The sequence below is a fragment of the Opisthorchis viverrini genome, assembly GCF_000715545.1.
Source record: "Opisthorchis viverrini unplaced genomic scaffold opera_v5_256, whole genome shotgun sequence".
NCBI classification, from domain to species: Eukaryota; Metazoa; Platyhelminthes; class Trematoda; order Opisthorchiida; family Opisthorchiidae; genus Opisthorchis; species Opisthorchis viverrini.
Window position 1 is genome coordinate 44681 of NW_008751912.1, and position 12166 is coordinate 56846.

Here is a 12166-nt window from a genome sequence, read left to right on the forward strand (position 1 = left end):
AGCAAAGCCCTTCTCCATCTCCCGAGCTTTCGATGTCCACCAGAGCTCTCGGTCTTTCCTTAGACTCTTCACTATTTGGCGTTTGAGGATTTGCGTGCGGCGCCCTTACGTAGACAGAAGGACTATTAAGATCCTGAACCGAATACTTTGGCTCAAACGCCTGATCGCCAAGCGGCTGTTTTTGGCGGGAGATGCATGTGCATTTCAATTTTTACAAAACAAACCACCACAAATGTTCCAACCTCTAACCTGGACAGCCAGATGGCTGTGTTGGTCAGACTTCTAACCCAACCTGAGATGAGGGAGTCTGGGTGTCACAAGAACCCCTCCATGTGGCACTTTGGGTCACGAAAGGCGTGATCGGAATCAAGTGGTGTGCCCCAGAAGGAACGGCAGTCTTGAATTGTGGCTCTCCACCGGTGACTGATGGCCACGTGGTCCAACTGGGTCCACGGTTGATTTGTAGTTGGCGGCCGCCAGGTTACGCGGAACGAACGTTTACGTTGAAAGTTCGTACTTGCCAGAAACAGTTCATGATCAGCACACAACTGAAGGAGTCGATCTCCGTTGTCTGGCGAGCATCCTCCGTTGTCTGTGCGGCGAGCATCGACTGGTTTGTTTTGGTTTATGGCTGTGAGACTTCGCCCGTTCGGTCAGCGGAACTGAGAAGTCTTCAGGTGTTCGAAAATCGTTGTCTCAGAACCATAGCTCGTGTGGGTTGGTTTCGGCGTGTCCGTAACGGGGCAGTCAGAAGGCGAGTTTTCGGCTGTGCAACGGGTACTTCTATTGAAGAATGTGTCCAGCACCAGAAAATGCGTTAGTTAGGACGTGTTGCGTAGGCCGAACCATCGTTTGCTGAAGAGAGTACTGTTTTCCATGCCCAACTCAGAATGGCGGAAGCAGAGATGTGGTCAACCCTTGACCTGGCGGAGGGGTATTGAAGAAATCACAAACGCTTGGGGTGCTGTCAGTGCTACTCGCCTTCCAGGATGGGGACTGCGTGATCCTCACTGTGTCTGGTTGGAGACACTACAAGATATAACTGCCAACCGATGTCAGTGGCGTTCTTGTTGTCAGTTTCTATCCAGATTGCCTGAGTGAATGTCTGGATTTGTAGGCACTTCGGAAAGATTGTAGTACGCCATCACTAAATCCTTCCCCGTCCACCTTTATTCTTTTTTTCACAATAAGGCTGTCAATTAAATCATGGTTGTACAGCAGCGAAGCGTCGGTGTAGTACACTGACGTCATGCCATTGATGATGATCATCATCATCTGAGACTGGGTTATAAATCCGCGCATAGTTAAGTAAATTCATGGGGAAGGAGGTAATTGGAGCAAGAATGGACAGAGAACCAGGGTAAATTCAAAGGCCACGTCATTTTCTACTGAGCACAGAGACCTGGGCTACATAGTCGAATTATGATAGACCCTTCGACCGATGGCAATCTCAATCATATCGACCCTGACCAGGCTCGCCAAGTTGCACACTCCTAAAAATTGGCTATTACACCGGACAGTGGCGTCAATGTTATCATCCCCATATGGAAGGAGTCGGTGATGTTCAAGCTAGTAGTCGCTTCTAAAAGAAAATAGCATCAAGGTGTTAGTGTTTTCTGAAAAGTCGAGCGTGGCACCACGACTTGGTTGATACATACATGTGGAGTCATATACACATGCATATCAGTATGCGAGAGCGCCACTACGGGAACTGTTACACGAAACCAACTGATACTGGAATTTAGACACAAAAATTAGCGTATATGAAGGCTCAGATGCCGAATACTTGGCCAGCTATTTTCATCGGGAGAGAAAAACGCTCATTATCACCCACTAACTATGAACTGCCAAAATCGGTCACCAACGAAATAGTCCTCACGTTGTGCAACATATCACACGGCTTCTCAGAGGGAAAATGTATACGTGTGGAGTGCGTTCAGTTATATGCACACCGCCGTCAACTGAGCGATTAGTGACTGTCTTTTCGTATCGATTTTCACTGGCAGAACATTTAGCTGTCAACACCAAAAAAGTACAGAGACTCAGTCAATTCCGCAACGCCTTCATAGCACTGCACAAGCCTCTTGATATTTCACTTGAGGCGAACCTCGAACACGATATGTCGGCCGCAAAACTCATGGGATCGTTCGTGCGTTGAAATGAAAGTATCACTAATGGTGTAGAGCACTTTGAGTCGGTCACAGCGGGCATCGAAGTACTAGTGGCAGATAACACACTTCATACAGCTTCAACACATCGGCGAACATGAAATCACGTGATGGTGGAGCTCTCGAGGTCGATTAGTGTGGTACGAAAATATGAAATTTGTTGCAGAATTCTGAGGTGGTATTGTTCGCTGTTTCTGACGTCTAGGTATTCGTCTTATGCGGCACACTGGTGATATCCTTGGAACGTTTTGCCAATACGACAGGAACGACCGCAGTGATAAGGTTTCCGCACAATTCAATCCGGAAATAGCACGACTGAACATCGGTAAGTCAGTATCAATAACCATCTGCAACCGTCGGTTTGCTGACCATCGAAACAAAGGTGGTTAAGAATGAACTTTTTACCAACAGAATCTAGTTACATCCCCCGAGTTATCTGTGCCCAGCAGGTAATGTTCTTACAATTTAGCAAAAGCTTCCAGTACTCATCGTACAGATTTCAAGTGGTGCTCGGTACCTTCGACCAACTTTTAGTAGAACGACGATTAGGTGATCGTTAGTTGGTTACATGCATCAACCCCATGACAGGATAATGTATGCCAATATACTTTATTGCCACTGCAGTTGAAGCGACAGAAGGCATGGACGGTAGAGCTCTGGAATCCTCGCAGCTGAATCTCTTGTCGTGATTCTGACATTCTGCTTGATGACATTCAGTATGTGATAACTTTTGAACGACAAACGTTAGAAAAACACTTCCTGGTGACAGGCGGAGACAAGCTTATTTAAGTTCGAAGAAGCTATATGGACAAATGAGCCGATCTGGATAACCACTTTCCAGAACAACGAATTAGGAGTTCCTGTTATTTACGCAACTCTCCAAAAGTGCGAAAAATCCCAGGTTGAAAGAAAATATTCCCAACAAACAGCGTTTACGAACCACAGACGAAGCCTTGTAAAGTGGATGTATTGACCACCTCCGGCTTGGCTTTCGGTAGGCCACGCGTTTTCGATTTCTGTATAAGAATGCTGAGAAGCTGTTTGGCTCCCAAAGGTCAGATGAATTAGGGTATTTGTTGCCGGTTTGTATAATTAACTTTTGTATATATTGTATGTCGCATTGCGTATTGTATTGTCTTTCCGAAGTTGGAACTATTTGCGTCTTTCTTAGCCCTGACAACACAACACAGTGTTGAGGGATGGACAGCCGATGATAACCGGAAACACCTCAGTGATTAGGGTACCAGGCCATTGATCACAAGGTCCGTTATTTGGAACCAACACTAACTTTCCGACCACTGCTGTCCAGGTTCGCTTAGCCTGCCAGTATGTCAATGCTCGCGCTTCTCCCGAGTTGCACGTCAGCCATACACCGAAACACTGCACAGCTGAACGATTAGTCCCACAGGGTCGTCACTAGGCATGAAAATACCAGCACCTCGCATGTTGGTAGCGCGAGGGCCAGAGGTGCCCCCTCGAAAGAACCTGGTGAGGTTCCATTCACTTATCCTTAGATTCTAAGCAATCAAATGGGTGTTTCGTTCCTTAGCACATAATGGTAGCAGAAATGTCCTTTATGGGGCAAAAGTGGTAGAAATCTGCGTTGAACTTATCAGGAAGGTCAGCTTCCTGAAAGCAACCACTGAATGCCCGGAAGCTACGGAGACTCTCAGCTCCGCTGGGTGTTGACCAGACAGACAACGCCCCCTCAATATGCAGCGCGTCACAGCCTTGCATCAAACCCAGACAGCGCGAGTCAGCGTTGATCAAGGACAGAAAACGCCTCCGCAATATGCAGCACGTCGCTGCCTCGTACCAAAGCCAGGCCGCGTGCGTCAGCATTGGACCAAGTTCAGACGGTGTCCTTCCAATAAAAAGCTTGAGGCTGTTGTACTTTTCGCACTAGCACGCACTCGCGCTCTCGCACCCACTTTGTTGGGATATAGCTATTGTGTTCCCTTCCGTGAGTCTTTTTCTCTCCGACACCAGGCACCGGAGCGGGTCAGCAGCAGATACCACAGGCCGACGAATCAGCAGATATAACATCCACACTCGATGTGGATGAAAACCAGTAACGCAGTCAACGAACTTTCAACTTAGAGTAACGCTTAGTGTCACGCTCTCCGTTACACGAGGTAGACCCTTCCCAAATGTACGAACGGACATCCGAGCAAAGGATCTCCTCAAATGACGAAGAAACTAAATAGAGTGGTAGAAGAGGATACAAGTTTAAGACAAGGTTACCTAGTAGGCGGGGTTCTATGGCTAAGTTCCTATGTGACTATCCACTGGAATAGAATAAATAATATAAGGATTCAGTGGCGGACGGAACTGCTGTCACGCGTATTAAGTACGATGAAACAGTTGGTTGTCACAACCAGGGGGCAAGATGACTAACCTTTCTCGAGTGCTTCTGGTTCATTTTGTTTCCAATGTGTGGCGACTTCGTTATCCAACGGATCATCTGGATTGGGTGCACTCAAAAGGGCTTGGATGGACAACAACACCGTTCTAATTTGAAGGGCAGGGCTCCATTTATCTGAAAGAAAAGAAAAACAACGCCGCTTAGGAGGCTGGGTGTATTCAAATAAGATAACAGAATATCAGTAGCAATATTCTGGTGCTAAACTTTACTAAAGAGACCAGAATTCCGCTAAGTGCATCCTGTGTATGCAGTTGTTCTCCAGATACACAGTCTGTACAGCGGTCGTTTAACTGCACAAAACTGGAATGATTTACAAAGAGAACTTCTGAAGCGTGTGTTGGTGTGAGCAGTTGTAAAAAAATTCCTCCAAAAGCGTAGTGGAGAGGGTATGTTCAATCATGTGAAAAATGCTTGGAACCGATTGAGTAGTCATCGTTTCCGGAAACGTTTGGTGACAATCGGTAGATTTATTGCTGGGTAACGTTTCGCTTTTGACACAAAAACTTAGGCCAAGTGACTAGGTTACGAGGTTGGTCGAGATTTAAGGCGGAAGGAGAACCAATTAGCCAAGTCAAAGTAAATCTCTGTTGGGTGTCGGCCGAAGGATTTTTGTGTATTAGGGTGGGCGACCAAGTGTTGGGTCGATGGGGAAACCTGCAGGGGTTGCGGTCCAGCCTAGGGTCCAGTTATTCTAGTCCGGTCAAAAGCGAAAGGTTGTCCAGCAATAAATCTACCGATTGTTACCAAACCTTTCCGAAAATGGTGGAGAAGGTTTATTCGCCCGATAATAGTCTATGTGCCCAAAGCTATCCTTGACATCCCCAGTCATCGAAGATGAACTGGGTTGGCATTTGTCAAAAGACTGGTCATTATTAGGGTTCGGTTTTCATTCGTGAACCAATAACTCACTTATTTGAGCATATCTGGGCATAATTCATACGATTACGTGGGTCCGAACAGTCTTACCGTATTTGAGTAAGATTATTTTAAGGAATCGACACTAAGTAACTCGTCTCATTTCAAATATGCCTAAAGTTCACCGACTCTCTTCGGGATAAAACGCTCCACAATCTACTACAATCTCCTAAAAAACAACCTCAACATAAACTATTTCGTTTCCACCCGAAGCAGATAAGGCAGTCTAATTAACGGAAACGCCTTCAAGGCAATGTTTCGCCAAATACCGCATGGATTTTCTAGAGAATAAGTGACCGAAAATTGTCCGGGCAAAATACGGGCCGATGAGTCGTTCAAAAGCATAGATGTGGGGCATTTAACTATACTGCTAGCGGTGAACAGTTCCGTTCATCAAATACAGGCACAATGCACTGGGTCTAGGCGGTCTTGCAGCGACGAACTATCGTACACTGACGTGCTGCCGATGACGGTGAGGAAGAACCTCATTCCAGAGCACGTTCTAGACACATCCACCGTGATATTCTGCGACGATTCGCGCATACGCCTTTTAAGTTGCAACGTGGGATAGGCTAGCTTATAACTACAATTCCAGGTTATAGGATGCGATGGTATATCGCTCTGATTTGTCTTACCACCGTTTTTTGTATCACTAATTGCCTTGTGAAAGACCAACGCTGTTAGAGTTGCGCTCAAATCATATGTTGCCCACGATGACAAGCCGACGCATTCGCATTGAGGTCACGTAATGCAGTGCCGCTGCTTGAGGATGGATGAAAAAGGGTAAGGTGTTCAACGCAGAGACAGAGGCAGGTTCCATGGTATGCAAATCACTGGGCTGATAAGGATGAACTCTGAGGAGCGTAGGAAAGCTTTGAGCAAACAGGACGACAAATTAGCTGCAGACTTTAACACCTACAATTTAAAATTGGTACATAGCATTCACGGGACCCCTAGTGTAAACCACTGACCTAACTCGAGCTAACAAATGAATCACGCGTCCACTATGGCCTAAAGTACTTCTATGTTGCAGAATGACGCTAAAGTCTTCCCTTCAACTAATCATAGAGGGGAGGCAGATTTCGTTAGGAGATAGTTTTGTCTTCTGCAACAACGGTGGTTCTGCCTCCCCATAGAGCGTCACCATTTTCATTTGACGCCATCTGGGAAACGTAAACCTATTTGTATGTATCGAATAGTTTGATCTGACTGATCACACACCCAAGGAGATATTGATAAGCACGTTTGGTCAGTTTCGTAGAATCATCATTGTGGTCCAAATGGAACAGCCAATCCAATCAATAGCTGCAATTTCTCGTCACTCCCGTTCATACTGACCATTCATTGTTCTTCTCAAACATCAAACGATAAACGTGAGTGTTATTATTTCTCACGGATAAACATGGGACTGAAAACCGTCTGGATGGACTGATTCCGTCAGCATACGCTACCAAGGGTTTCACCGTATAAGCATAGCACTGGAAAACATTGTTCAAACTAGCCAGCCAACTTTTTCCGGTTGAAATTGAGTCTGCACAGAAATAGATAAAGGAGATAAAGTTGGTAACGTTTACAAGGCATCCGACAAAGTTGACAAGGTGGCGAGGAGAGGGTGACATCCAGGACCATAAAACTTCGCCGTCGAGGCAAATATGATCCCTTCAGAAGAGTGCCCTTCACCAAAGGCCAGTGTACATGTCACAATGTGTACACATAAGAGTTAGGTAGCACATCGAACGCGAAGGGTACCCAAGTATCTCACATAAGTTACTCATGACGAAAAACACTTTCCGAGTGCAACGAACATTTAAAAGACCGTTTGAGTGGCCCTTGTCGCGGAGTACTTTCAATCCTTTCGTAATATGTACTTCGGGATGAAGAAAGTCAAACCTTCCTGATGGTATACTCGGTGACGGCAAAAATAAATGAGATTTCGACTCCATCATCACACTATGGAGCAGAATGGTGGACAATAAGTAAAGGATATAAAAACGAATTCGCTGTCACTTTGGAGCTCACTGCTGGCATTAGGGGGAATGTTTTCGCAGGACCTGCAGCGAGTGAACGCTTTAGATATCTACCTCATGTAGATGGGTTTTCGCTATGGCTTCACAACGTAGAACAACGCTCATGATGGCAATGTTGCGGAATATAGGTAACTCGGGTGCGCTGCTTAGTTGCTGGTCTGTTCGCCGAGTTGGGCAGTTGGGTTGCAAACGTTTCATCATCAACCGAGATGGCATCGTCAGTGCGGGGTTGAGTGGTTGATCCACCCATACACGACTGCTGACTTCTACGGCATTGAATAGCTCGTCAACGCACGGCCTTAACATCAAGATCAACATAGTTAACATAGAACTAATATCGGTATCTGTGTGCGGAAAATTCTAGAAACCAATCATTCCAGGAAAGCATCAATGAATTTTAGGCGGTACTAATCCAGGTTTTAACGTCATCGCTTCGAATTTCTATCCACAAAGAAGAGGGAAGATATGAGCTCAAGGTGATTGGATGTAGAGGGTTTTTCTAGTACGTACAATCAAACAACACCAACTCACCGCAAGACAGGGAGACTCAACCATAAAATACCATCAAATATGACTTATACTGTGAACTTCTGTTACGACATCGTGCACGTCATCCATCACTGTCAATACCATCAAATATGACTTATACTGTGAACTTCTGTTACGACATCGTGCACGTCATCATCATCATCACTGTCAGCTGTAATAACCACCTACTTGTAGTACAGTGGTTGTAGCTGCAACAGCTTCGTTCACCGGAATGTACCACTGGCGCGTTGCTGTCAGTGGTGATGATGACCAAGCTATCTGGATCGCCACGATAGCAGTTTATAACATTCGCTGAATGTTTTAAATCCATAAGTGATGCAACTCTTCTCACTTGAGAATGTGCTTCACCTTCATTTCAAACTCGAATCGCCTCAAAACAAAGGATATGCACAACGCTGAAATGCGAGTTGAAAGACATTTTCAAAGTAGCAACATTCGTCATCTGACGACAGCTGGCCCTCAACTTCTGTTTTATTTTGCCAAGCGGGTTATGGGTGATTACTCCACTTTTTGGGACCTTGTGCGATAAGAATCCGTTTACCCCCTTTTCCATCGACAATTCATCTTCTACTTGTCGGTGCCACGGTAGGCACTTCATCTACCACCTAAGGGAGAGAATTAGGTGTCCTTAAATGGGATCAACTCAGCTCTTGATTCGTGCATAACTCATCTATGTTTATCACTTACGATCGAGAATGCTGAAGTAATGAACACAATGTGATCACACCTAAAGCCCACGAGTCATGAGCTACATCCCAGGATAGCGAGGCTACGGATGCCGCAATGTGGATGACGTCAAGCTAGTTATTACTAGTTGAAACGGCAATCCTAAGCTGAAGATGGAGCGGGCAGCAATCTCTTATGGGCCCCCTTAAGAAACACAGATTCGATAAAGCGTTCATTCCCTACAACATTACCTTCAAACGACATCGCACATACACAAGTGAACAAATTCAAAAGGACTACGTGTTCAATTTGGCGCACAATACATCATTGTGTTCTCTGTTTAGTGTACGGGAACGATGGCCTCCACCTCAGGGATGATTCAAACAGAATAGGTTCGGCACTCTACCCCAAAACAGTGGCAGACGAATAGTCGAAACCAGTGAAAAACTGAATTCAATTGACAAGCAGTGACTCTATTTCGAGGCACAGTGACCGCATGTAGGCTGATATGTTGAGAATTTCGAAAGAGAGACAACTGAGGAGCCGGGTAACAGTTTTAGCCTGCAAAAGTCTCAGTCGATTTCTCCGGTCATGGCGCTTGAGTTAGCTTGAACAAACCAGCTTACCTTTTAATATATCAAGGCAAATACGGCCAAGTTTGTCCACATTCGGGTGATAGAGTTTGGTGGTGAACCTAACTTTAGGTGCCGTCATTGGATAATCCTCGGGTAAGAATAATTCAAGGTTGAATATGCCACCATCGTATGCACTGTCTGAAGGTCCTTTGATTGAGACGAGGAAGTATCTTGCGTTATCTTCGCTTGGAAATGCAGTTATTCCATCGCATGGTTCCCGAAGTAGTTTTTGAGTTTCCTGAGTAGCTAAGAAATTACCGCCACAAATGACCTACCTTAATGATTCGAGGGGGCAGGCCGCCGGACATATTGCACCTGATTCGGGTAATGAGCACAGGAACGCTGAATTTATATAAAAAGCAGTGTCTAGAAGGTACTGGAAGTAATATTGCATGGAAAGGCATATCAACGATTTTGGCATCGCAGTGCTCTAAAGCTACTCTGTACAAAGATTCCAGAAGGCTCCACGTGAAAGGTTCACATAAATTTATTGTACATCAGAGCTGACCAACGTTTTGCTTGCCACGTGATGTATTGCACTTTGCACGCACGCTGGCATTGTTAGCCATTAATGCGGATGTTTCCAATTAAAGTCGCCCACAGCTGATCCATTCAAATCCCTCATTTTCATATGCAGCCTCCAGTCTCCCAGATTCGCACACATACGGACGCGTCTGCTCAACCGACTCGAGCAAGATCCTTTGTTGACGCTCAACGCTATTGCTAACAAGTACCAACGGTTGACCAATCTACAGCATGACACCACTTTGGTCCAATCTGGGGGCCAAGGTGGTTCCGAAGTTCATGCGGTTCGCCAGGCCTCTAAACCCTCTGGTTCTTAGATGTCTGGTCCGTCACGTTCTGGAATGACCCAATCCAGTCAGCAGCGTATCCAAAGTAAGAGACACTCATCCGCGAGCTGACGCTACGAGGCTTGACACTTCGTCAGACTGTCCCCTTACAAACAGCACCGGTGTCGACAATGCAAGACCGCGAGTCGCAGAGACGGAAGCTGTCGGCCAACTCATCCAGTACACCCCACGGCGCCTCCAGGCAGCAAGCACGCCTCCTGAATTCCAAAGCGGTGGGCTCCGCCAAGAGTCTGCTGGTAATGTTTCAAGTCAGTGCCCCCATCTCACCGGAAATCCCTCACTGTCTTGGTTACCCGCCGTCCGGTCCGTCTGCAGTTGGACACCACTTCGGACATCATTATTATACATCGGGTAAGGCTTGAGACACGTTTCGGTGAACTTCAGTCCGACAGCCCTCCAGAACTGCCAACAGCGCCTGTGGTGGTGAGCTGTGGTTTTTCGGGGAATCGCAATGCTCCGTCTCATTCAAGGGGACGAAATTCATTGGGTTTTGTTACGTAATCTCCGCCAAATCGAATCTTTTAGGTTTTGCCTGGTTCGACCGTCTTGGTTTAGCAGATTTCCCAATCAGTTCCGTCTGCAATGTGATCGTTTTTCCCGCTGCAGCTGAAGACCAGTTGGATGATATTATTCGGCGCTTTGCTAAGGTATTCCAGCATGGCCTCGATCACTGTCCCGCCACACAAGCAACCTTTCGACTTCAATCGGACACAGAACTTCAGCAGCTCGAGCAACAAGACATCCTCTCTCCAGTATCGTACTCCACGTGGGCAGTCGCAATGGCCATTGTAAGGAAACCGAATGGGCCAATCCGAATTCCTGTTGACTTCTCAACTGGCCTCAACGCAGCTCTCGAACAGCACCACTACCCACTGCCGGTGCACGATGATTTTTCACCAGTATGAACGGCGGCAGTTGTTTCGTCAAACTCGACCTGACTGACGCATACATACAGATTGAATTTGCGCCGATGTCCCGATCTCTAGTTACCATCAACACGCAAAGGAGCCTCTTCGAATACCACTGTCTACCATTTGGCGTAAGGACAGCCCCTGAGATCCTCCATCAGCTGATGAACACAACTATTCCTGGTATTCCAGGTGTGGCCGCATAATTGTACGATGTGCTGATTGTTGTCTGCTCTCCCGATAAACTATGCACCAACTCATCTAGGACAACGTCCTCTGTCTCCTTCCTGAAAAGTGTCAGTTCTTCATGACGGATGTTAAGTATCTTAGGTTTATCTTCGATGCCCCCGGTTGACACCCTGATGCCGATAACACACGAGCGATTCAACAGATGCCGGCCCCAAGGACGTTACCAAGCTCCGCTCCTTCTTGAGTCTCACCAGCTATTATTCTGAATTCTTGCCTGCAGTGCACAGTGTCCGGCCGCCTCTTAATTGCCTCCTGAAAAGGACATGCCTTGGGTATGGTCAGAAGAATGTGCAACTGTTCTCTGCCAGCTCAAATCCATGCTCAGCTGCGAACTGCTACTGACGCACTAAGATACCAAACTGCCGATTGTCGTGGCAGCCGATTCCTGTGTTTGCGGTGTCGCTGCTGTCATCCTTCATGTATTCCTGGAGGTAACTGAGAGGACAATCACGCAAGCACCAAAGCTATTGTCAAACTGAGAAAGAGGCGTGGGCGCTAAGCTTTTCCGTCCATCGCTTCCACAAGATGATATACGGCCGCCAATTCACTCTTTCGACCAACCTTAAACCTCTACTTTAGCTCAAAATCTGGTGTGCCCGTTTATCCGGCGAATCGTCTGCAACGTTGGGCGCTCACTCTACTTGGTCATGATTTCGACATCCAGAAAACTTCGGCCCACTCTCACGTCTGATCGGCAAATATACTGCCCAAGAAGAGGACTCCGAATTCACTGCTCTGTCAATTGATGACGC

The 12166-nt window shown here is 46.5% G+C and overlaps 2 protein-coding genes across 2 annotated transcripts in view; one reads left to right on the forward strand and one right to left on the reverse strand.

Moving 5' to 3' along the window:
- Positions 1-10227, forward strand: part of T265_09097 (hypothetical protein) — a gene marked incomplete at both ends in the record, with an annotated part of 14009 nt that extends 3782 nt beyond the window's left edge. The window contains one exon of the mRNA XM_009175085.1: positions 10023-10227. Coding sequence (XP_009173349.1) covers positions 10023-10227 — 205 coding nt within the window. The remainder of the gene's footprint in view (positions 1-10022) is intronic.
- On the reverse strand, positions 315-9693 carry T265_09096 (hypothetical protein; the record flags this gene model as incomplete). Its single annotated transcript, XM_009175084.1, has 4 exons — positions 315-631; positions 4567-4707; positions 9377-9623; positions 9661-9693. The coding sequence occupies 4 exons, from the start codon at positions 9691-9693 to the stop codon at positions 315-317; spliced, it is 738 nt and encodes a 245-aa protein (XP_009173348.1).
- Positions 10228-12166: the final 1939 nt, after the last annotated feature.